The sequence below is a fragment of the Leucoraja erinacea genome, chromosome 2, assembly GCF_028641065.1.
Source record: "Leucoraja erinacea ecotype New England chromosome 2, Leri_hhj_1, whole genome shotgun sequence".
Classification (NCBI taxonomy): Eukaryota; Metazoa; Chordata; class Chondrichthyes; order Rajiformes; family Rajidae; genus Leucoraja; species Leucoraja erinaceus.
Window position 1 is genome coordinate 111567188 of NC_073378.1, and position 26909 is coordinate 111594096.

The 26909-nt window shown below is 38.5% G+C and overlaps 1 protein-coding gene across 1 annotated transcript in view; it reads left to right on the forward strand.

Annotated features, from left to right (window-relative positions):
- The window catches only part of LOC129706003 (obscurin-like), a 395075-nt gene that overhangs the window by 191346 nt on the left and 176820 nt on the right, over positions 1-26909 (forward strand). The window contains 8 exon segments of the mRNA XM_055649977.1: positions 733-1089; positions 5155-5389; positions 7783-8049; positions 8455-8721; positions 15126-15392; positions 17409-17675; positions 19401-19667; positions 21345-21617. Coding sequence (XP_055505952.1) covers positions 733-1089; positions 5155-5389; positions 7783-8049; positions 8455-8721; positions 15126-15392; positions 17409-17675; positions 19401-19667; positions 21345-21617 — 2200 coding nt within the window.

Consider the following 26909-nt stretch of genomic DNA (forward strand, 5'->3'; position numbering starts at 1 on the left):
GTTATTATTCATGTACTTGTCCAAATGTCTTTTAAATGTTGTCATAATACCCGTCTCACCTACCTCCTCTGCAGCTTGTTCCATATATCCACTCCCCTCTGCGTTGTCCAAAACCCTACAGATTTGATATACAACGTAACATTCAGGACACATATGAATATTCTCACCCATTGGTTCTGGAGTCTTTCATAATTTCCTCCTTTTTCCCTCAGTACCCTGTATTGTTTGCTCTCTCTGGTTGGTGTCACACATGCTTTCCCTCCTCTGCATCTTTTTATCCTTATTCAATTATTTTTATTCATAATTCATGTACAGATGACCAAATTTACAGAAATCCAACCTGATGCAGATTCTCCCATAAAAGGAGTAATAATAATAAAATGCTTTGTGGCATACATTAGCAACTGGGCACAGTATATGTTCTATTAGTTTAACTCGGGGTGATGTTAGGCTAAGCATGGAACATTTTCGATGGAATGAAAGAATTATAGGACATGAAAGCAGAGTGATACATTATGGGCAGCTATAGGACATTTCCAATGCGTAAAAATAGCTTTACAGATAGTGTTTCTTACAGATTTATTTTGAAGGGTATTAGGGCAAGAACAATTGAGAACAAAAAATCTAATTGTTGGTGCTCTCACATACAAAATTATTCTCACGGGTTATACTGAAATTATGTGTGGAAATCAGAAATAAGACTTAATGTTGACTAATTAATGTTATAATAAAATTTACCATTTCATAGCACTGCCATTACTTTTCAAACAAGAACTTAAGGATGAGGAAGTTGAAGAGGGTGGCACTGCCACTCTTCACTGTGAGGTTAATAATCCTGATGCACCTGTAAAATGGAGAAAGGGATCTTTGGTACTTCATCCGAGTGAAAAGTATGAAATGAAACAAGAAGGACCTAGTGTTAACTTGCTTATTCATAGCGTAAAGCCTGAAGATGGTGGTGACTATACCTGTTATTCTGGAGATCAACAAACCACAGCCTATTTAACAGTGAAGGGTAGGACAAAAGCACATCATTCGTTTTCAATTGTAATTGCATCCTCTCACATTTTCACCATTAACTACGTTTACGTTTGCTAGCTCCCCCTAATAACAACCTGATGCTCAATTCACCTTTAAGAATTAATATTTATTTGCTGAATTGATTACTCATCCTCCTCACAATTTGCAGTGCTGGGAAAATAATGCACTTTATGATCAGTCTGAATTTTATGTTAAAATATCTTAATTTCATTTCAGAATTAGTGTTGACGTTTCACATTTCAACTTCCAAGTCTGAATTATAATTCTTACAATTTTTGTTATTGTAATATTTTGTGACCATTTTTATATTCTTTGTCACCATGAGATTTTCGCCTTAATTGGTTGGAATTTTTTAAGTGAGGAATGACATTCTATGATTCTATAATGCCTAAATAAGGTATAAAAGTGGTCATTTCAAATCGGTCATTGGGCCATGTCTGAGTCTAATTTGTAGCTGTGATGCAGATCCTGGATGGAGCTGAGTGGGGCCAGACATAAGCTAGAGGGGTTTTTTGGAGGGCCCTAAAGAAGCAAAATAGTTTCACAAAAAAAAGATTAAAACTTTCACTGGGCTATTTGTGAGCATCAATCATTGGAGTTTTAGTTAAGCAGCACAATGTACAATACCAGTGGCCAGAGTGTAAAAGTTATATACCCCAAATAAATGAAAGCTGAAAAAAATTTACAGATGCTCAAAATCTAAATTAAAAACAGAAAATGCTGGAAATACTAAGCAGCTCAAGGTACATCTGTGGGAAGAGAGACATAGTTTGGTTGAACACCCTTCATCATATGCTCATTTGTTTTACTATTCCAAGGCATCATTAGAAAATAATTTGTCAAATTCATTTCCTGTCTTCAAATATTATTTCTTACATTTGTCTTTATAATTATTATTTTGCAACACTTTTATCCAAATCAACAAATATGGTGCCCCACAGTATTTACCATTCGACCATTGGATAATTCATTTGGTATAACACTTTGTTCTCAGAATATATTAAAGAGCATATGTCACTTGGGACAAGGACCAATTCAGGTTGGAGAGAGAGAGCCAACTGTGGTAAATCTTACTGGGGCCTGGAGAAATGGGGGAATAACTGGGAGAGAGGGCTAACCATCTCTGTAATTTTTTTAGGCCTGAAGAAAAAAGATGGGGTATTGGAGGGTCAGAGCAATCTAGTTACCTTGGGAATGACCAATTCATTACAGGTACAATGTATGCTAAATTTTCCAGCATTATTCCAAAGGAGAATTGCACAGGAAATGGCATTACATTTGTGCCTGATACAGAAATCACAAATATCGGGAAATGTGCAGTAGAATTTTCGGTGTTTTAAAACTTTAGAAGAGAAACAAGGATCTACAATGCTAGTTTATAAAAAAAAAGACACAAAGTGCTGGAGTAACTCAGCAGGTCAAGCAGCACCTATAGAGAACATGGATGGGTGACATTACGGGTCAGGAACCTTCGTCAAACATTTCTTGTCAGGGTCAGTATGTTTAAAAGACATTTTTATTCAGCCACTCGCCAAGAGCACTGTTCAAAGCACTAAGATGCTCATATTCTTCGGCAATATCCCAGAATCAAAGATAACTTGCTTTCTCTGAGTCTGAGGAAGGGTTCCAACCCGAAACGTCACCCATTCATCTTCTTCACATATGCTGCCTGACCTGCTGAGTTACTCCAGCACTTTTCCTATCTTTGGTATCAACCAGCATCTACAGTTCCTTCCTACTCATAACTTGCTTTTACTCTGATTCTGTGGTATTGAAGTGGCATTTGAGGCTAGTGTAGAAGCAGCAGATGTTTCCACATATGGGGCAAAAGGCAGCACATGCGGCAAGCAGTTGGTTGGTTTGTGAGGTGGTATGTTCCTTCCACCAGTTACGCTCTGCCTATGTGTGCACCTAGTGCATGGACATGTAGTGGCCCAAATTTCCTACTTTGAGTTGTTGTGGGCCCGGGATTCTCAGGAGTCAGTGGGGATGTTTCATTTTTGTGAAGGTTTTACGCACATCCTTAAACCTTTTCCTCAGTCTGCTTGGTAATGTCATTTGATGGAATTTGGAATAGAATGTTTGCTTCATTAGTTTATCATTAGTTCCACTCATGCAGGAAATTTAGTGACGGTGTGAAGCAGAATTACAGAGATGAGAAAAAATGTCAGCGCAAAGACACCACCTCGTTTGACACTTTTCTTAACTGAGATTGTCTCATGGGCTGTAGCCCCTTTGGTTAGGATTATGGTTCACATGACAGCATAAAGCAAATGTAAGGAGGACCTGAATTTTTGAGCAGTCTATCCGGTTAGTGCTGATTCCTGCATTTTTCTTCAAGTTGTCACACAGTGTATGTAGATCATGACCTGTTTGCTTCCACACTGAGGTCTGCTGGTGTCTACACTGATTCAGTGCTGCACTGAGGTTACTGAGAGTGGTAGCTGAGGATGTCTTCGGCAATGGCTTTCCCTCGTGGCAGACAGCAGGATCTGTAACTATGATAATCAGACTGATCATGCGGTCCCATAGAATTCCCTTCTGTCCTCCCTGTTTTGGTTATACTCTTCAAACCATTCATTTTAGATCAGCCAGAGTATCTCCACAGGTGCCAATTATAGTAGATTCTTATATACAATTAAATAATGTACAGCAGGATTCTGGTATCTTTTGACCTCATTTACAAAATATTTACCTCTCAGAGCCACACGTTTAGTTAAATAGGTCTTTTTAATACCTTTTTCATACTCTTCTTCATCAAACTCCATCAATACATCCCTTTCTCATATGCTTCAACAAAAATGTACCTGTGATGTTTGCCTCAACTGCTCGTTGTGGTTGCAAATTCCATGGGCTAAGCAGTGTCTAGGTAGAAAGGTTTTTTCTGAACATCTTATTGGATTTGCTGGTAACTGTCTCTAGTGATATTTATGACCCCTGAAGATCAGAATTTCTCTTGGAGGTCCAAATGTGATTGAACCTATTAAAAGCTTCTTTACATTTAAATTAACTAATTTAAATTTTGGATCCTGTGCCTCGTATATAAAAAGATCTTTCAAGACATATGTAACTACTTTATTCTTCCTACTAACTCTGTTGATATTAAGTTGCTTAACTAAACTCTCATTTTGCAGATTTATTAATATCCTCCTACAATTTGTTTATTAACTACACTACTTGATTCCCAATTTGGGGTATTATCTTGATTGAGTAAATATTACATATGTCAGTGTTGAAAATGCTGTTTAGTTAGATTCTCATAATGAACTGCAGCAGAAATGAAGATCTTTATTACAGGTGTTCCCTAGTTTACAAATGCCTGCCATGAATTTACTGGCTGTTGTGGCGCTGCAGGTGACAATTCTGAATACTATGTGGAATTTTGCCACATCAAGCCCAGGAAGAATATACATTCTAGTTAGCATTTTGTCATCCATTTTGTGAAACCTATCTGGGCCACCAGCAGTGTCTTTTTAAAATATTTACGGTTAAATATGTTAAACCGTATTTAAAACCTCGTCCACGGTACAATATTTTAAAATAATGTCCTTATTAACCCGAAATAGGCTTATTATTAAAAATCCCAAAGCAAAATTTAAAATGTTTCATTATTGGACGATCTACCTCTGTTGGCATTTTCTGCTGTGTGGGAGCTTGGTTTGCAGCCCCATTTGTAACGTGGCATGTGTTATGAACAGTTGTCGGCAATGGAACCCCTGCCGTAACTTGGGAAGGAACCTGTGCTATGTGAGTGAATCTAGACATGACCAGCATACTATAATATGTCGGGATGTTAAAGGAAATGTGTCATTGACAATATATAGAATAGAATAGTTTCTTTATTGTCATTGTAACATGAACCATGTACAACGAAATTTAAAAATGTCAGCCAGTCAGTGCACCATTCAAACATTTCTAAAAGCTAACGATACATACAAGGTAAAATATTAAAAGATAAACAACTAAAATAAATATCACGAAATATAATTTTTGATGGAAAATAAATTAATTTAATTTGATTATTGTGGTTATAATTTTCTTGTACCATGTCATCAGGATTTAATGTGATTTTTTTTTTTAGCTATACCTGTGGTTTTTAACCAACAACTTCAGAATGAAGAAGCTGAAGAGAATAGTACTGCTATTCTGCACTGTGAAGTTAATAAACTTAATGCTTCAGTAGAATGGAGAAAAGGATCAGTTGTACTTCATGGAAGTAATAAGTACACATTAAAACAAGAAGGACAAAGCATTAAGTTGTTTATTCATAACCTGAGTCTAGAAGATGCTGGTGAATATACCTGTAATTCTAAAGATCTACAGACCATGGCTTCATTAAAAGTAAAGGGTATGGAAAGAAACATTTAGATCCATTTTTGTTTTTCATCAGTCATTTCAAGAGCAGATGATCCTTCAAAATGCTTCATTCAAAATATGTTAGCATACATTATCTGTGAGAAAACATCTGTCTGTGAGAAATTGTGCCGTTTGTCCTGCCAAGTCTGCGCCATCCATCAAACCACCAATTACACTAATTCTATTTTAATCCAGTATTTTATAATCCCCACATTTTCATCAACTATCACCTTTGCCATTCATCTGCACACTATAGGCAATTTACAGTGGCCAATTAGTCTACCAATTTGTAAATCTTTTGGATGTGAGAAGAAACCAATGCATCCAGGGGAAACCCATGAAATTACAGGGAGAATGTGCCGTTTCTGCACAGGGTACATCCATGGTCAGGATTGAACCTGAGTTTCTGGTGCTGTGGTCATTGGCTCTATTAGCTGCATTATTATGCTGCCTCTTGCTGTTTCCCATGTGGGGTGAGAGGTGAAAACCCTTCCAGGTGAGCCAGAGGTTCACTGGTATCTCTTCCAACCTCGTATATTGCGCGGTGTTCCTGAAGTGGAAGGTCCTTTACGTTTGCAACAGCGTGTAGTCTAAGCAACCTGTCCGCTCAAATCTAGGGTTCAGATGCTTCTGACGAGAGAGAGAGAGAGAGGGATGTAAAAAGTTGAGGGAGTTGCGCTACTAATTAGGAAGAATGCCACCGCTCTATTTTAAGAAAACATGCAAGAGGGCTCATGCAGTAAGGGAAAATGGATGTGAATAGAATAAGAATGGTGTAATCACTATGATGATGTTATACTGCAGGGCTTCCAAAAGTACATGAGAGATAGAGGAACAGATAAGTAGGCAGATTATAGAAAGGTGTTAAAGCAATACGATTGTAATAGGGAGTGATTTTATTTCCCTTATATTGACTGAGACCTGCTTAGTTACAGCGAATTAAACAGAGCAGAATTTATGTTTAAAAAAAGGGCCTTTGAAACAGCATGTCGCTAGTTTAATCAAGGAAGGGGTCTTGTATTAGGAAATTAACCTGGCCAGGTAATCAGGGTTTCAGTTCGAGATCATTTTGGGAACTGAGGTCATAACTCTGTATGTTTTCAGATAGCTATGCACAGTGCATTCGGAAAGTATTAATACCCCTTCACTTTTTCCACATTTCGTTACGTTACAGCTTTATTTTAAAATTGATTAAATTTTTTTTTTGATGATAACCAATCTATACACAATACCCCAGAATGAAGGCAGGTGTTTAGAAATTTTTGCAAAGTAATTAAAAAGAAATAACTGAAAAATCACATTTACATAAGTATTCAAATCCTTTGCTATGTCACTCAAAATTGAGCTTAGGTTCATCCAGTTTCCATTGATTATCCTTGTGATGTTTTTACCACTTGATTGGAGTCCACCAGTGGTAAATTAAATTGATTGGACATGATTTGGAAAGGCACACCTGTCTATATAAGGTCCCAAAGTTGACAGTGCATGTCAGATCAAAAACCAAGCCACAATGGTCTTTATGGTGGGATCTATCCCAAGTTATTGAAAGAGGCAAGGGAGGAGATTGCTGGGGACTAGTTTTTGCATCATCTTTAGCCACAAATTTGTCAAATATGATTTACCTTTCAATAAATCTTGTTGACTATGTTTTTAATTAAATTCAGCTTTCTTAAATGATGAGTTATTTCCTCTTTGATTATTAATTCTAGCAGCTTGACAACAATGAATATTAAACTGGCTATAGTTCCCCACGTGGTTTCCTCTAATTTGCTCCGGTGTCCTAGCCTTCATGATCCCCTGGGAAAAGATCCTCTGCAAGATGAGATTCCTAAGCATTTCGGTTTCAAATAATTGCACCTTGTAACTATATCCCCATATTCAAGACTTACCCACTGGCGGAAACATCTCAACATCTACCCTATCCTGCCCTCTTAGATTCCTACTTATTTCAATAAAATCACCTGCATTCTTCTAAAGTCTAAAGACCGCAGTTAAAACTTCTTTAACTGCTCATGGTAAGACAACCCCCTTATCACAAGAAATAGTGTAGTGAACCTCATCTGGATTACTTCTAATTCTAGTACATGCTTTATTAGACAAGAGGACCAAAAATGTACAGGTCACTCCAAGAATTGCCGAGATAATTGTTATGAAACATCTCGATTCCTAAATTTGAACCATTGCAATAAATACTAATATGCTATTTATTATCGTAACTACTTGCTTCACCTGCTTGCTAACCTTTATGATTTATGTACAAGATAACCTAGATTCCTCTGTATTTCACATGATCTCAATTTTAAGTTGGATTGATTGAACATGAATTTTTAGTCAGTATTCATAATTCTATTGTATGTTCATAAATTAAATTACTATTTTTCCTAGTTCTGCCTGTGCTTTTCAAACAAGAGCTTCAAAATATAGAAGCTGAAGAAAGTAGTTCTGTCATTCTCTGCTGTGAGCTTACCAAACCTGATGTTCTAGTGGAATGGAGAAAAGGATCAGTGGTACTTAGTCCAAGTGAAAAATATGATATGGTGCAAAATGGTGCCTGTATTGAATTGATTATTCGCAATCTCAAACCAGAAGACGAAGGAGAATATATCTGTGATTCGGGGGATCAACAGACCACTGCATTTTTAAATGTGAAGGGTAGGATAGCTATCATATTTTGGCGTAATTACTGCAAAGAAACTAATAGCTTTTCAAGATGCACGCTTATTTTTCATTTTTTCTATATAAATTACTGTTCGTAAGAACATAACATCTAAGCAGAATCGGCCAATGGTCTTTTTGTTCTGTTATCGTCAATAAGATCATGTGATCTTTCACCTCAATGTCACTTTTCTACATTAAATCCCTGAGTCCCTAAACACCTTTAATATTTTCCAATCCAGGTTTCATATATACATTAGGAATCTGCAAATTATTACTTAAAATGGAAATGAATGAAATTGTATTTAATCATTTTGCAGTTTCAGAGATTTTTGTCAAGCTTGGATCTTAACTGAATAGAATAGAAGAATAGAAGAAGCTGATATACTTCTTTCTCTTTAGTTTTACCTGTGCTTTTTAAGCAAGAACTTGAGAATACAGAAGCTGATGAAGATGGTGTTGCCATTTTCTGCTGTGAGATAACCAAACCTGGTGCCAAAGTGGAATGGAGGAAAGGCACTGTGGCACTTCATTCAAATGATAAGTATGAAATAAGACATGAAGGTCCCTGTATTCAGTTGTTTATACGCAATCTAAAACCAGAAGATCAGGGAGAATATACCTGTGACTCAGGGGATCAACAGACCACTGCGTTCCTACAAGTGAATGGTAGGAATCATTTTTATATTGCCAAATTTTAAGTTTAGGTGGAGACATGTCACAGCCCTTTCTGTTGAATAATTTGAGATGTGTTTCTTGTGACTTTCACTGCTCTTAATCTTGTTGCACCATCAATACAACATTTATTTAATAATATGTTAATTCTGATGATTCTGCAACTAATGTACATTTAGGTGAGTTACAAACAGTAATATAAAGTGAATGTGTTGAAACTATTCAGGTATTGCATGAAGAGTGAAATGATGCTTCATGTGAACTGGAAAAGGAAGAAAACAAATGTATTTTTGCTGCCATAAATGAGTTTTGTGCTGTTTAATGAATTAGAAGTAAACCAAGGTACAGAGGTAATTCCAACACAGAGTTCAATACAGTGACATTGTAAACATAGGTTTATAACTTATGAAAATTATGTGAATCTATCCTAATTATTATAATTAATCAAGAAATTATTCAATTATATAAAAAAATGCAAATGGTGGAAATCTGATCTAAAAACAGAAAAGCTGGAAACACTAAGTGAGACAAGCAGCTAAAAGAGAAACAGAGTTATTGCAAGAGAGCAAAGATCCTTTGTCAGAACTGAGAAAAAACATAGTTTTAAGTTGCAGAGATAGTGACAAGTGCGATGAGTAGAACAAACAGAATTTCGATAATAAGGTGAGGCAAGGATTGCCATGGGAATGAGTTGTAGGAATCATCTGGTCAAATAAGTTAATGGAGAGAGGGTGATAATAAAGACCAATAAATATATTGTATTTCTAATAGTAGGGCTAGGGATATGCCCAGCAGGTCAGGATACACTAGGAGAAGAAAAACTGAACCAAAATCACTGACAGGTGGCATAACAGCAAAAAGAGCCAGTTCTCACATGGACAGAAGCCTAAAGCGTGCCAAGACAAAAGATGATGATTTGTTCCTCTGATTTGCATTGGGCCTCATTATTAGAGTGTAAAGCTTCATATAGATAGGTTAGAGAAGAATGGAGATGTGAAGAAGCAGGCAACAGGAAGTTCAGGATTATTCATGTGGACTGACCATAGGTGCTTCACAAAATGACCACAAAATGATGTGTTTGGTTTCTCTACTGTAAAGGAGCACATTATGATTACTCAATGCAGTACACTAGATTGGAAGAAGTGCAGGTGAATTGCTGTTACACCTGGAAAGACTGCTATGTTCCCTGGATAGTAGGATGGGAAGAGGCGAAAGGACAGGTGTTGCATCTCCTGTGACGAAAGTGTCACAAGACCAGGATTTGTAGGTGATAACAGAATGTTTTATCAGGGAATGACAAAGGGAAAGGACCCTTCAAGATGCTGAAAGAGAAAGGGAGGGGGAATATGTATCTGGTGGAAGAATCTGGTGAGAGTTTAAATTTCAAAGGATGAAAGGTTAAATGTGTTCTCTTTTTCTCTTTTCAAAGATATTGCCAGACCTGTTGAATATTTTCAGCATTTTCTAATCTACATAAAAGATCTGAAAATGAGTTAGCATTAAGTTTCTAGTTTTAGTGATACGGCGCAGAAGCAGGCGTTTCGGCCCACCGAGTCCATGCCGACCAGCACACTGTCCTACACACACACAAGGGACAATTTACAATTATAAAAGCCCGTTAACCTACAAACTTGTATGGTTTTGGAGTGTGGGAGGAAACTGAAGATCCCAGAAGAAACCCACGCAGGCCATGGGGAGAACGTACAAATTCCGTACAGACAAGCACCCAAAGTTAGTCGAACCCAGTCACTGGTGCTGTGAGGCAGAAACTCTACCGCCCCGTCACCGTGCTGCCCAACTCTAACGCTGCGCCACTGTGCTGCCCCAACTCTAAAGGAAGAGAATGTAAATGGGGAAATACTTCCTGTTGGCCTAATGCCAGTTGTTGGGGGGGAAAAGGGAAATCTATAAGAAAAGAAGGAATAATCTAGAAAACAACAATCGTATTGAGCAGATTCAAAATAGATTTATAAAGGAAAGTCGATTGACTAATTTATTGAATTTCTTTTGGATGTCTCTGGTGGAATGGATAAGGAGGTACTAGTGGGTAAAATGTATTTAGATCTTAGACAACATTTGAAAAGGTCCCACGCAGGAAGTCATTCAACAAGATTAGAACACATGGACATAATGATATAGGAAGACATGGGCAGGTTAGGACTTTATTTCTTGGAACGCAGGAGGCTGAATGGAATCTTCAAAAGGTGTGTAAAGGCTTTGGTAGGACAGGAATTTTAAGTTTATCCTAATGAGTTTCTTGAAACAGGTATATTGGAAAGTCCAACTAGATTGGTAAATCCACATCAGACATGTGGGAGTTGCTTAAAGATAGCTGGTTAGAGCATGTTCCAGTAAGGAGGAGGATCAAGGAGGGCAATATATAGAAATCTTGGATGAAGGGAAAGATTGTAACCATAATTAAAAATAAAAAAATTATACGGTATAGGAAGATGAAATAAGACACTGCCTTTCAGGACCATAATTAGAAAGAGGGTAGAACAATTCAAGGATAAAAAGGAGATAATTTATGCTTGGAATTGGAAAATGTAGGAGAGATATTAAATGTATACATTGTATCCTGACCTAGGAGAAGGACATGGGGGATAGTGAGATCAGTGTTTATATACAAATATGCTAGGGCAGTTTGAGATCCTCTGCTTTAAATCTCTTGAAGGGCATTAAGGTGGATCAAGGCCCGAAGGCATGATGGGATCGCTCCATAATTATTGAAGCAAGAGAGGAGATTGTTCGGGAATTGATGAAGACCTTTGTATCTTCTCTAGCCATAGGCGAGGTCCTTTGAAAGTAGCCAATGTTATTCCTTATTTATGAAAGGAAATTGGGATAATCCTGGAAATTACAGGCAAGTGAGCCTTGGTAGGGAAGCTATTGGGGAAGATTCTCAGGAATAGGATTTACTCTCATTTGGAAAAACTATGTACAGTCAGGATGACTGTGCAGGGCTGGTTATGTCTTGTAAATTTAATTGGATTTTTTGAGAAGGTGATTGATGAGAGTAGGGCAGTGGATGTTGGTCTGCATAGACTTTGGTAAGGGGTTTGACACAGCTCGTGATAGGCTTTTCCAGAAGATTAAGATGGGTGGTATTCACAGTGTCTTGGTAGACAGTATTCAAAATTGGCTTACCTATAGAAGGTGGTGGTGGAATGGTGTTATTCTGGCTGTAAGTCAGTGGGAACATTTTTGGAGCATGCCAGTGATTATAGTTCACATAGTAATATAATTTTTGCACATCCTGCTCAGATGTCGTTGTGCACTGGAATCACAAACTGCATCATCAGGTTGTGATTCTAGAAACTATCACTGATCTGTCATAATGACTGAAATGCTATTGTTGCTGCTCACGCATCCAAAACCATTTCTTCAAATGCTGACATTGTGCTAGGCATTGATCTGCACCATGCCTCATGATGGTCTAGTGCCAGATGCATGTAAAAATTGTGGAATCCTTATAGTTACAGTAGATCTCAGAACTGATGTGATATTCACAACATAGGAAATCCTGCAATCCTGAAGCTATGTGCTTTCTCTGACTGTGGTACTCTAGTAAGAAAAATTCAGATGATCGACTATTAAGGGGAAAACATGTTGATATATTTGATGAAGGTAATGCAGTCAAAGTGGTGTATATGAACTTGTAGAAGGCCAAGTTGAATGCATTGCACAAAAGGAACATTCATAGCAAGGATTCAGAGTTGGCTAAGTAACAAATAACTTATCCATGGTGAATGATTACAGACAGGAAGCAAGTGGATAATGACATTCCTCAGTAACCACTGTTAGAACCTTTGCTGCATAACTCCAGTTACTGAGATTGGATCCTAACCTAAGGTTTTGTTTGTGTGGAGTTTGCAAATGTTCTTTGTGACTGCATGGATTTTCCTCACATCACAGACCAGTGCTGTTGCTATGTTGGCTGTCATAAATGAATGCTTGTGTAGTGGATGGTAGAAGAAGTGTGGAGTTGGTATTGGTGCAAGAGTTGTAGGGACTCAGAGCAATGGAATTGCTCTGAGAGGCAACATGGACTTAATGCACCAAATAGCCTCCATCTGTATAATTGAAACATGAGAAAAATATGACACATCAAAATGTTCAAAACCATTAATGACTGTTTAACATAGCATGTATATATCTGAATTTTAATTTGAGTGGTTATAAATTATTTTAACCAAAAAGATAACAATTGAAAATGTGAAATTCATTCTTGTTTTTTTGTTTCAATTTCATTTTACCCTCCCCATGTTCAAACATTCATTCCTAAACAATATCCGTTTTAAAATGCCTTGATTTGTGAATTAATAATGAAAAAGTAAACATATCACCATGTGTTCATCATTATCTGAAATATTCACCAAGACTCTCATCATGGCTCCTTCCAGTTTCTGGTTTTCAAGCGACATCTGAGCAAATTCATTAAAATTTACAATTTACGCTTGATATTAATTTACAAATTATTGCATCTACAGACTTTTGAATCTCAATTTACATACTGCCTCACTCACTTTGTCCCATCCTCTAACTCTAAATTGTGTCCAGAGATCTAAAGTTTCATTCAACTGAAAAGCAATAAACCCAAGATCTTTGCTTTCTATCACAAACTATTTTGTCTACCATTCAACTTAATTCCTGACCACAGGATCTGTTTGAAAAGGAACTAGATTTTGTCGCATATTTGATGCTATTTTTAACCCTGACATGCGCTTCTGACACCATTTCTACTGCATCTAATTTCACCTCAGTATTGTGTATCTTTCCTTGTCTCATTTGCTGTTAAATCTTCATCGATATCATTGTTACCATTAATCATTATTATTCCATTATATCTATCTTGTCAGTCTACACCGACCAAAATACTGCTAGCTACAGTATTTCCTTTCTAACACCATTTAACACCACTACTTTGTTTTCATGCTTCTGCAAATGTTAACCTGATTAAAATGTTACCCTGACAATAAGTGAGTTTAGTACTCCAAAAAACACAAGTAATCATAGGATTTGTCAAAGATCGGACGCTAAAAATAAAAATTGAACAAAGTGCTGTAGATTCAGTCAGTATAGTTTGGGTCCGATTTTTTTGTATTTTTTCAGTGGGAGATCGGGGGGGGGGTGGGGAAGAGACTGGACCGGCTCTCGGCAGCTGACGCACACAGAACCGCGCTTCATCTGCAGCCAGGATCGAACCCGTGTCTCCTTCGCCACAAGCGGCTGGTCCGTCCCCGGTTTCCCCCACCCCCCCCACTAGATTGTCCCATCACCGTCCAGGGGGCGACAGAGACGTCCGGTCCGACGGGACACCGGCCTCCAGGGCGGAGATGCCCCAACCCCAGCTCACCTCCACATCTCCCGCCGGGCCAACCGGCAGCCCGGACCAATGACACCAGCGGCCCCAGGCCCACAGGCCCACAGCCAACGCCAACTCCAGCCCAACCCCGCTCCAACTCCAGAGGAACCCACTCCCCGATGGGCCGCTACGCGACAAGTGCCAGTTTGCCGATGGCCTGGCCGAGCTGCGCTCCCTCAGCCGCCACCCCAAGTACACATCTTGCACACCACCGGCTTCTGCCCCTACGGTACCTGCTGCCACTTCATTCACCCCGACTACGGACGAAACGCAAGCCTGCACACAATGCAGCACCACCGTTGCCGAGACTGTTTTATAGCTAGTGACCTATGACCTGGGCATGCGCAGTCTGAATACTGAACTCGCTTATTCATTGGACATCAGAGAACATTTATATTTGCTAAAATCAATCAATCGTCCCTGTCTCTTCCATCTTATTAAAACAAGCTATCATCGGAATGGTGCACCATCTAGTATAAGTTGGTGCCACATTTCCATAGATTTCACACTGAGGATTTGATTTGTTTATGTATTTGCATTCATGTGTTAACTCAAAATGTAAAAGCATTTCACCCAAAATTGAATGTTATATTAAATGTTCTCACTTTTTCATTAACGGCTCCTGAAAGGAAATGGACAATCCATTGATACTTTTGAATCCTAGATTGCTTAATATTTGGTGTTAAATACTTGATTAAACTACTTCATATGAAAACGCAGCATGTGATGCATTGATGACTAGAACAGAGGATGCCGATTTAGCATTATTTTATAACTCTGTACTCTTGGTAAGGAATCTTATTTGGCGAGTAATACCATAATCCTATTTCTTTGCCCTGTATTCTGTGTATGTTCCCTATAGAAAATGTGAGTTTCAATTTTGTGTTCCCCTGGATATAAAGAAAATCAATTTTATTCCATAGAAATAACAATGCCATCAGAATATTTCTTGTGCCCAATGAAGTAAAAAAAATTGTAAAGATGAGTACTGCAAAAAGATTACTTATTGATCCAATAAATTAATGTTTCTCAGCTTTACCGGTACTTTTTAAACAAGAGCTTCAGAATGTGGAAGCTGAAGAAGGTAGTACGGCCAAACTATGCTGTGAGCTTACTAAAGTTGATGCTACAGTGGAATGGCGAAAAGAATCAGTGGCACTAGTACCATGTGGAAAATATGAAATGAAGCAGCTAGGACCCATCATTGAATTGTTAATCCATGATTTGGAACCCGAAGATGCAGCTGACTACACTTGTGATTCTGGAGATAAACAATCTACAGCTCATTTAAAAGTGAATGGTAAAATATATGATATTTCATAATGGAATTCAACTGCCTCCATGTTTTCTTTTGCTGCTGAAAGTAATCATCTTTGTCTTGACCTCATTATCTGTATGTTATTTCTGCACTTAATGTTTTCCATTCACATCAGTCAACGTCATTATTTCTGATTAATGACATTTTCAGACTTTTACGTATAATGGTTGAATTGTCTTTTTTATTACATGGGGCAAAGTGAGAATAATCATGGATATTGGGATCTAGCACCCTGTACTGCTTAGGTATTAGATAGACCGACCAGAATCTCTACTTGAAGAGATTCACTGCTGGGGCATAATGCAAAGCCCCATGGTTGTTGTCCCGTTTTAGCTGAGACCACTGCATGACTGGCCTTGCCCCACAATTCTGCATAAAGGCCTTTCATCAGCAGTAAATTAGTTGCAGCAGATGGAGGTAGTGTTGGGAAACACCTTATAAGAGTGGGATGGATAGGTTGGTGGAGAGAGTGGCAAAAATGGTTGGGAAAAATTATGGGGGGGGGGGAGATATAATCAGGGAAGAGCTTGGTTATTGAAGAGTGAGTGATGATTGGTTCAGCAGGACAAAGAATTGAGGCCTGATAGAGGACTGTCAAGAACTTAGAGGAAATAATGAGAAAGTCATAAATATGAAGAAAGATCCTAAGGATTGGAGACTACCATGGGGGGTTGATTTTTGGGGAAGAAGTATGATTGCTTTGGAGATAAAACTGTAAATTACTACAAAATTAATTCCCTGGACTTTTTCAGTTGCAGTCCAGGTAAGGAAGGAAGATGAAAACCTGTTCCAGCATTTGAGACCGATTTCATTAAGGAACTATGTAGATATGGTAAAAAATAAACCTCAGAGTTGGCCTAATTTGTTGAAGCTCACTATATATGGTTTCAGATGAGTGTGTAAGTAGGACCTGCAGATGCTGGTTTAAACCGAAGGTAGACACAAAAAGCTGGAGTAACTCAGCGGGACAGGCAGCATCTCTGGAGAGAAGGAATGGGTGACGTTTCGTGATGACCCGAAACGTCACGCATTCCTTCTGTCCAGAGATGCTGCCTGTCCCGCTGAGTTACTCCAGCTTTTTGTGTCTATGGTTTCAGATGAAATGCACTATGGATAAATTACTCTACCATGCAAGAAAATGGCTAGGCTGAAAACAATAGGGTTTTTGGAAAGCTTTTACACCCCATTGTAGAAACTATTTAATACAAGGAAATAAAGTTTAATATTCAAGCTGAAAGGAAATTGATGAGGCTTGAAGGTCCAATAAGGTCGGATTAACAATAGTAGTCCAATTTATTCCCAGAACAGTTGCAAAAACATGACCCCATTTCCACGTACAAGTGATGATTCTGAATCTATCATTCATATTTTATCAGTTTGTCAAAAAAAAATAATTCCATATCACATCGGTTATATGGCAAATAGGTCATTAGGCCGAACTAGTCTCGCCTTATGTTTATGCTTCACTTCAGCCTTTATTTTATACTTGTCTGTTAGCAGAACTATATTTCTTCTTCTACATAGTCTTGTCTAGCTTCCTCTTAAATCCATCTTTAAAAGTTTGCAGATATAGGTCAAAAACAGGCAGTTGGGACTAGCTCAGGTAAATAATTTGGTCAGCATGCATTAATTAGGCAGAAGGGCCTGTTTCCATGCTGTATAACTGTGGCTCCCTATTATTTGGTCCCAAACAAATCACATTTTCAATACTTCTTGAATGGAGACATTTCTTCCATATTCACAATTTGATTTCATAATATCTTCTATTGTTGCCCTGTAGATGTGCTCTTAACCACAAGTAGACTTTTTTTTAGTTTATCAAAAACATTCATAATTTTAAGGCTACCCCTCAGCCTTATTTCCTCAAGGATATTAGATCTTAGGCAAGGTATTGCAATGTTTTTCAGTATATTAAATGGATTTGTTACAATTAATTCATTTTGAACTGATATTTTGATCCTTCCATCCTTCCATTTTATGTATTTCCAAATGTTGTAGCCTTGCCAGTGCTATTCAAAGAACAGCTGCGAAGTGAAGAAGCTGAAGAGGGTGATCTAGTCACATTTCATTGTGAGCTTATGAAATCGGGTGCACTGGTAAAATGGAAAAAGGGATCTAAAATACTTCATCCCAATGACAAGTACGAAATGAAACAAGTTGGTGCAATTGTTGAATTATTAATTCACAATGTGAATACAGAAGATACTGGCAAATATACCTGTGATTCTGGGGACCAGCAGACTGATGGCTACTTGAAAGTTAATGGTAAGAGAAAATTCATTATTTGAAGAAATTTGTAAGAATTTTTGTTCAAGAGAGTAACATGCAAATGCAAAGAGTATATCATCGGACATGCTTCATTGATTAACTGCCCAATTATTTCCATTGTAGTTCTTTATGTTTAAAAACTTTAGCTAATTTGAATGAATGGTTTGATGTATAGTCATTAGTAAAACAAACTGTTATGTGTGAGTTAACCAGTAACTGCTACACCTCTGAAAAATACCTATATCTCGGAAGCCACCTTTTGGCAAAGGCCATCCACTACTGCCTTCAGTGCACCAGCACAGCTTTTGGTTGACTAAAGAAAGGATTATTTGATAATCAATTCTTCAGACCTAACACCAACTTATGGTCTCTTGGGCAAGCCCCTCCCCCCCATATGCCTCCGAGACCTAGACTATCTACAGCAAGCATCTCAAGATACTGGAAATACCACTCAATGCGCTTTCCACAAAATTCTCTAAGTTCACTGGAAGTATGCTGACCAATGTCATGTCCACTCCCAGATCAATATTCTTAACATTGTCAGTTGGCTGCATTAAATATTCATATGCCAGATATCAGACTCCAAAAATAGACAGTATTGTAGGAGATCTGCTATGTGAAAAGATTACCAGGTAGATAAAATAAAATATTCAAGGATGTGCTCAAAGCTGCCTTGAAGAAATGTATCTTGGGAATCTTTGGCTCATGGTTACTCAAAGTGGAGAAGTACTTGAGAACTTCTAACCTATGCAAAAGGTGCACATGGAAGCACAATGTTAGGAACAGACCATTTCCTAAGCTATCTATTCGCCTGTCTTATCAGGCCTCTTTTGCCCCATCTTTGTCTTCATTTGCCATCTCAGGACCCACAAACTGAAGTGGACCCCAGTCGACCCTAATTCACAGAATCATGGAAATGTTCAGGGTGGGTGGAATCTAGAACTGGGATTACTGTTTCAAATGAAGGGTCACTACTTAAGGTGAAGATGAGTGGCATTTTCTTTTCTCAGAGGATTATGAATCTTTGGAATTTTCTTTGTGGAGAAATGTGGATGTTAAATTATATTCAGGAACAAGATAGATTTTTGCTCTGCAGTAGAATATAGATTAGGGAGAACATGCAGTAAAGTAAAACCATGATCAGATTAACCATAATGGATGAATAAGCTTCAGTGGGTAAATAACCTACATTTCTAATTTCTTAAGTTCCTTTTAATGAACTCCGACTTATCTTTTTCATCAATAACAGTGGAAAGATGAGGAAAGTTTGTCAAAGATTCAGCTATCATAATAATACAAGAAGAGCTCAAAGAAACCTTTCGTCGTTTTCAATATATTCTCTGCATACACTTTCCATTCTAGGCCACTTACTCGACCTTTTACATTTGATATAATTGACACAGCAATATTTTTGATTCAAAATTTAAGCACAAAAAATAAGTGGCACTTTATGGCTGAATTATTAAGTTGAAGTTTTTCAGTGTGTACATATATATAGATATATTTAATATTGGGTCAGATCAAATGAAGGATGGATATAATGGGCTGTGTGAGGACTTCCATACTTAAGTAAAAGTGGTATTTACCATTAATTCTTTGCTAAGGACACCATGGATAAATGGAAATCCTAAAAGTTTAGTATAATAACTTTTTTTTTTGTTTTTTACCAATAAACATTTACTTCTGTTATAGTATTGTTAAATTATAAAAATATTTTTTTAGCCTTGCCAGTACTTTTCAAACGATGGCTTAAAAATGAGGAAGCCGAAGAAGGTCACTCTGTTATACTGCACTGTGAACTTACTAAACCCGATGCCTCTGTGGAATGGAGAAAGGGATCCGAGGTTCTTAAACCCAATGACAAGTATGAAATGAACCAGAAAGGCCACATTGTCGAATTACTAGTTCACAATCTGAAGCTGGAAGATACTGGGGAATATACTTGTGACTCTGGAGATCAACAGACCACTGCTTCCTTAACTATCAGAGGTAAATAATTAAAACTATTGCTCATTTTAATTCAAACACAGATTACTTGCTTAATTGTCATGCAGAATTGATGAACAATTCTACTTTGACACTTGCAATTAAGAGACATCAGTAAATAGATTAGGTATTCTAAACAAACATAATCTGATTTTATTAAGAACTGAACTGTCCTGGGAGGAAACAGAAAGATATATGCCCAAGAATATCCTTAGTAGTCCCCAGTCACAGCCCTTTACATCTGAGAAAATTGTGCAGAAAACTTTCACCCGAGATTTTTTTTACCTTGTCATTCATGAAAAATGGATGTTGCTAGCCAATAATTGTCCATCACTATTTGGCACTCATCTGAGGAGACAGTTAAGAGTCATCCACATTGGTAGATTTGGAGTCACATATATGCCAGACTAGATATGAGTGGTGCATTTCCATTGCTGAAGGACCCTTATGATCCAAATAGATTTTTATGACAATCTGGCAGCTTCCTGGTAATTGATACTAGGAATGTGTTTTATTTTAATTCTATGCTTTTGATTTAAATATTCCTGTTAAAATGCTCTTGTTGCCATGGTAGGGATTCAAATAGATGTCTCTGTATTAGTAGTTAAAATTCATTTTTTGCCTTTCAGCGATTTTGAAATTTGCAGGTATACAATAGATTGAATTTTGATTGGATGCTCTATGGTAATTGTGCCATATTCTGGTATAGGTACTGTGGAATATTTGAAGTAAACTAATGTAGGGAGATCCCGTAATATACCTGCCATTTGTTATGTACTCGCACATGGATGGAATGCAAAAACACGGGGTCCAATTCAGGTTATTACACTTCAGGAAGAATGTGAAGATCTTACAAAGAATAGGATGAAGAATTTCATTTACAAGGTTAAGCTGGAGAAAGTTGCTTTTTCTCCTTGAAGAATATTGATGAGATTTGATAGAGACTTATGAGCTACGATCGGTTTAGATATGGTAGTTAGAAGCTGTTCCATTATCAAATGTTCAAGGAACTAAAATAAATATTGGGCAAAAGATATGTGAGATTAAACGTAATTAAAAACTCAGGTGAGTTACGTAGAATTCACTGTCTATAAGGGTGTGAGAAAAACAATGAATTGATGCTCTTGAATGGGATTTGGATAGATACTTGAGAAATAATAATCTGCGGGGGGAAAAGCAGGGGATTGGAAGTGATGCGGGTTTTATACTGCGAGCAGTACGGACTCAATGTGTTGAGTCACAATAATTCCATGATTCTAAATCGAGGGCAGATTTCTAATTCCATTTGTTGCTAAGCTTTGAGTTGCTTGCTTTTCTGAGATGGAAAAGATGTTTGCTGCATTAAAATATTGAGATTGTTCAGTTTGCAAGAGTTATTTTAAAAGTTATTAAAAATATACATTTATTTATGTTATTTACCATTGATCATAGTCTGGATCTTTGACAGCACAGATTTATTTGCTTCCATACCAACTTTCAAGGAATTTATTATCATATGCATAAGTATAGTGACGTGCACAGTACAATTAAAATTTTGCTTGCAGCAATATTTCAAGCACAAAGACAACACACAAAACACATCAATTATACATAAATTACATGTTATGTTCAGGCTCTCTCCACCAGATTATTCCTAAAAGACTATTGATTTGTTGAGTTTTGTTCTCATTTTTTTTTCAGAGCCAGATGTAAAAATTATTGATGGTTTGAAAAATGTTGACGTGGTTGAAGGTGGAAATGCTTTGTTTGAGTGTAAGTTATCCCATGACAATGCACGAGGAGTTCAGTGGATTTTGGAAGGAATTGAACTGCAGAGTAATGAGATGAATGAAATCTCGGTGAAGAATGGTAATATTCACACTATTCTGTTGAGGAAAATCACACAAGATGACACTGGTACATTGATCTTTAAGGTTGGAAAGTACACGTCTTCAGCTCAGCTTAATGTTAAAGGTAATAATAAAAAAAGATTCAATTTCAAGGAAATTGGAATTGCATTTTCCATATAATACATTTCCATATTTTTGAACACTGCTTCATTTCATTAGTCAAACATAAATAGAAATGTTATATTTCAAATAATGTGGGCAAATCACATTACTGATTTTGAAATCTTCCCAGTGTCAGGTATGCGCTGAACACCTTTATTGGTTGCAAACTACTTATTTCTATCTGAATATATCAACTGTAGCAGATAGCTCCCCATTGTGATTTTCTGGAGAATAAAGCATATTGTACTAGTTTAGTGCTTTTCTAATTATAAAGGGTTAGCACGCTGCTTTTGGAATATCTGACTAGGCAGCTTTAGAAATAAATGCAGTTTTTGGGAAGCATTCCTAAGTATATTTTATGATATAATAATATACCTCCCCCCTCCAACATTTATATGCTGAGTTAATTATTGTAGGCAGTGTGATTATGCAGCATGGCACTGAAACAATTCCTTCCGTCCGACTTGTCCATGCTGACCAAGATGCCTATCTACGCTAGACCCATTTGCTCACAATTGTCCCATATTCTTGTAAAGCTTTACTGTTCATGTGCCTTTCTAAATGTCCTTTCAATGTTGTTATTATTGTACTTGCCTTAATCACTTCCTCTGGCAGCTCGCTCCATATACATGCTAGCCTCACAATGAAATGTTTCCCCTCAGGTTCCTAATAAATCTTTTTACTCTCATCTTAAACCTATGCCCTTAAGTCTTCTAAACCTGGTCTATTCAAGTGATCATCCAGATACTTGAATGTGTGAGAGTTTCTGATTCTAGCACCTCATCAGGCTGTGCATTCCAATTCCAGCCACCCTTGGTGAGGTTCGCTTAACCTCCTCTGCTCCAAGAAAAAAAAGCCAGCCTATTCAGTCTCTCCTCATAAATGAAATATTCTATCCCTTCTGCACACTCTCCAGTGCAAACACATACTTCCTATGGTGCAGCAACCAGAACGGCACATAGCACTCCAGCTGTTTCCCATTTATTGATTTATGAAGCTGTACAATACGTCCCTGCTATTATATTCTTTTCCCCAATGATTTGGATGAGAAAATAAACGGCAAGATTAGCAATTATGCCGAAGATACAAAAGTGGGTTGAATTGCAGATAATAAAGATAGATGTAAAAAATTGCAGGACTATTTTGGTCAGTTGGCCAAGTGGGCTGAGGAATGCTAAAGGACCTGTTTCCATGCTGTATGACTCTATGACTCTGAGCTGATGCAATTAACCCGTGCCCACTACCTAACTAAAACGGCAATATGGGGAGAAAAGATGAAATACAAAGGTAAGCTAGCCAATAATATAAAAGAGGATAGCAAGAGTTTCTTCAGTTAAATAAAGAGTAAGAAAGACGCAAGAGTGGAAGTTGGGTCGTTGGAGAATGATGCAGGAGAAGTGATAATGGGGAATTAAGAAATGGCAGAGGAGTTGAATAACTTTTTTACATCAGTCTTCTGAGTGGAAGACATCTGTGCTAGAGAGATAGATCAGCCAAGATTGAATGGCGGAATAGACTTAACATAGAAACATAGAAAATAGGTGCAGGAGTAGACCATTCGGCCCTTTGAGCCTGCACCGCCATTCAATATGATCAGGCTGATCATCCAACTCAGTATCCCGTACCTGCCTTCTCTCCATGCCCCCTGATCCCTTTAGCCACAAGGGCCGCATCTAACTCCCTCTTAAATATAGCCAATGAACTGGCCTCAAATACCTTCTGTGGCAGACAGTTCCAGAGATTCACCACTCTCTGTGTGAAAAATGTTTTTCTCATCTCGGTCATAAAGGATTTCCCCTCTATCCTTAATCTGTGACCCCTTGTCCTGGACTTCCCCAACATCGGGAACAATCTTCCTGCATCTAGCCGGTCCAACCCCTTAAGAATTTTGTAGGTTTCTATAAGATCCCCCCTCAATCTCCTAAATTCTAGCGAGTACAAGCCGAGTCTATCCAGTCTTTCTTCATATGAAAGTCCTGGCATCCCAGGAATCAGTCTGGTGTACCATCTCTGCACTCCCTCTATGGCAATAATGTCCTTCCTCAGATTTGGAGACCAAAACTGTACGCAATACTCCAGGTGTGGTCTCACCAAGACCCTGTACAACTGCAGTAGAACCTCCCTGCTTCTATACTCAAATCCTTTTGCTATGAATGCTAACATACCATTCGCTTTCTTCACTGCCTGCTGCACCTGCATGCCTACTTTTAATGTGTTCAAGAAGGAACTGCAGATGCTGGAAGATCGAAGGTACACAAAATTGCTGGAGAAACTCAGCGGGTGCAGCAGCATCTATGGAGCGTAGGAAATAGGCGACGTTTCGGGCCGAAACCCTTCTTCGACCCGAAACGTCACCTATTTCCTTCGCTCCATAGATGCTGCTGCACCCGCTGAGTTTCTCCAACAATTTTGTGTACCTGCCTACCTTCAATGACTGGTGTACCATGACACCCAGGTCTCGTTGCATCTCCCCTTTTCCTAATCGGCCACCATTTAGATAATTTTCTGTTTTTGCCACCAAAGTGGCTAACCTCACATTTATCCACATTATACTGCATCTGCCATGCATTTGCCCACTCACTCAGCCTATCCAAGTCACCTTGCAGCCTCCTAGCATCCTCCTCACAGTTAACACTGCCCCGCAGCTTAGTGTCATCCGCAAACTTGGTGATGTTGCATTCAATTCCCTCGTCCAAATCATTAATATATATTGTAAATAGCTGGGGTCCCAGCACTGAGCCTTGTGGTACCCCACTAGTCACTGCCTGCCATTCTGAAAATGACACGTTTACTCCTACTCTTTGCTTCCTGTTTGCCAGGCAGTTCTCTATCCACATCAATACTGAACCCCCAATACCGTGTGCTTTAAGTTTGTATACTAATCTCTTATGTGAGACCTTGTCGAAAGCCTTCTGAAAGTCCAGATATAACTCACCCACTGGTTCTCCCCTATCCATTCTACTAATTACATCCTCGAAAAATTCTATAAGATTCGTCAGACATGATTTACCTTTCGTAAATCCATGCTGACTTTGTCCAATGATTTCACCACTTTCCAAATGTGCTGCTATCCCATCTTTAATAACTGACTCTAGCAGTTTCCCCACTACCGATGTTATACTAACTGGTCTGTAATTCCCCGTTTTCTCTCTCCCTCCCTTTTTAAAAAGTGGGTTTACATTAGCTACCCTCCAATCCTCAGGAACTACTCCAGAATCTGAAGAGTTTTGAAAAATTATCACTAATGCATCCACTATTTCTGGAGCTACTTCCTTAAGTACTCTGGGATGCAGCCTATCTGGCCCTGGGGATTTATCGGCCTTTAACCCATTCAATTCACCTAACACCACTTCCCGGCTAACCTGGATTTCACTCAGTTCCTCCATCTCCTTTGACCCGCGGTCCCCTGCTATTTCCGGCAGATTATTTATGTCTTACTTAGTGAAGACGGAACCAAAGTAGTTATTCAATTGGTCCGCCATGTCCTTGTTCCCCATGATTAATTCATCTGTTTCTGACTGCAAGGGACCTACATTTGTTTTAACTAATCTCTTTCTCTTCACATATCTATAAAAACTTTTGCAGTCAGTTTTTATGTTCCCTGCCAGTTTTCTTTCATAATCTATTTTCCCTTTCCTAATTAAGTCCTTTGTCCTCTTCTGCTGGTCTCTGAATTTCTCCCAGTCCTCTGGTAGGCTGCTTTTTCTGGCTAATTTTATACACTTCATCTTTTGCTTTGATACTATCCCTGATTCCCCTTGTTATCCACGGATGCACCACCTTCCCTGATTTATTCTTTTGCCAAACTGGAATGAACAATTGTTGTAGTTCATCCATGCAGTCTTTAAATGCCTTCCATTGCATATCCACCGTCAACCCTTTAAGAATTAATTGCCAGTCAATCTTGGCCAATTCACATCTCATACCCTCAAAGTTACCTTTCTTTAAGTTCAGAATCATTGTTTCTGAATTAACAATGTTACACTCCATCCTTATGAAGAACCATATTATGGTCACTCGTGCCCAAGGGGCCACACACAACAAGACTGCTAACTAACCCTTCCTCATTACTCAATACCCAGTCTAGAATAGCCTGCTCTCTTGTTGGTTCCTCTACATGTTGGTTTAGAAAACTATCCCGCATACATTCCAAGAAATCCTCTTCCTCAGCATCCCTGTCAATTTGATTCACCCAATCTATATGTAGATTGAAGTCACCCATTATAACTGTTTTACCTTTGTTGCATGCATTTCTAATTTCCTGTTTGATGCCATCCCCAACTTCACTACTACTGTTAGGTGGCCTGTACACAGCACCCACTGGTGCTTTCTGCCCCTTAGTGTTTTGCAGCCCTACCCATATCGATTCCACATCCTCCAAGCTAATGTCCTTCCTTTCCATTGCGTTAATCTCCTCTCTAACCAGCACCGCTACCCCACCTCCTTTTCCTTTCTGTCTATCCCTCCTGAATATTGAATATCCCTGGATGTTCAGCTCCCAGCCTTGGTCACCCTGGAGCCATGTCTCCGTGATCCCAACTATATCATAATCATTAATAGCTATCTGCACATTCAACTCATCCACCTTATTACGAATGCTCCTTGCATTGAGACACAAAGCCTTCAGGTTTGTTTTTACACCGCTCTTACCCCTTATACAATTATGTTGAAAAGTGGCCCTTTTTGATTTTTGCCCTGGATTTGTCTGCCTGCCACTTTTACTTTTCACCTTGCTACCTATTGCTTCTACCCCCATTTTACACCCCACTGTCTCTCTGCTCACACACTTAAGAACCCCACCACCTCTTATCCTCTGTTCATTATTGTTTTCTTCTTTCCCCCTACATGTTTGGTCTGAGTGCTTCCCTTCTCTGCCTCCTGCCTCACACACTGTCTACTAGCTTTCTCTATTTGAGTCCCTCCCCCCAATCGTTCTAGTTTAAAGTCTCCGCAGTAGCCTTTGCAAATCTCCCCGCCAGGATATTGGTCCCCCTTGGGTTCAAGTGCAACCCATCCTTTTTGTACAGGTCACACCTTTCACAAAAGAGGCCCCAATGATCCAGAAACTTGAATCCCTGTCCTCTGCACCAGTCCTTCAGCCACGCATTTATCCTCCACCTCGTTCCATTCCTACTCTCACTGTCGCGTGGCACAGGCAGTAATCCCGAGATTGTTATCTTTGCGGTCCTTCTCATTAACTCTCCTCCTAACTCCCTAAATTCTCCTTTCAGGACCTCTTCTCTTTTTCTACCTA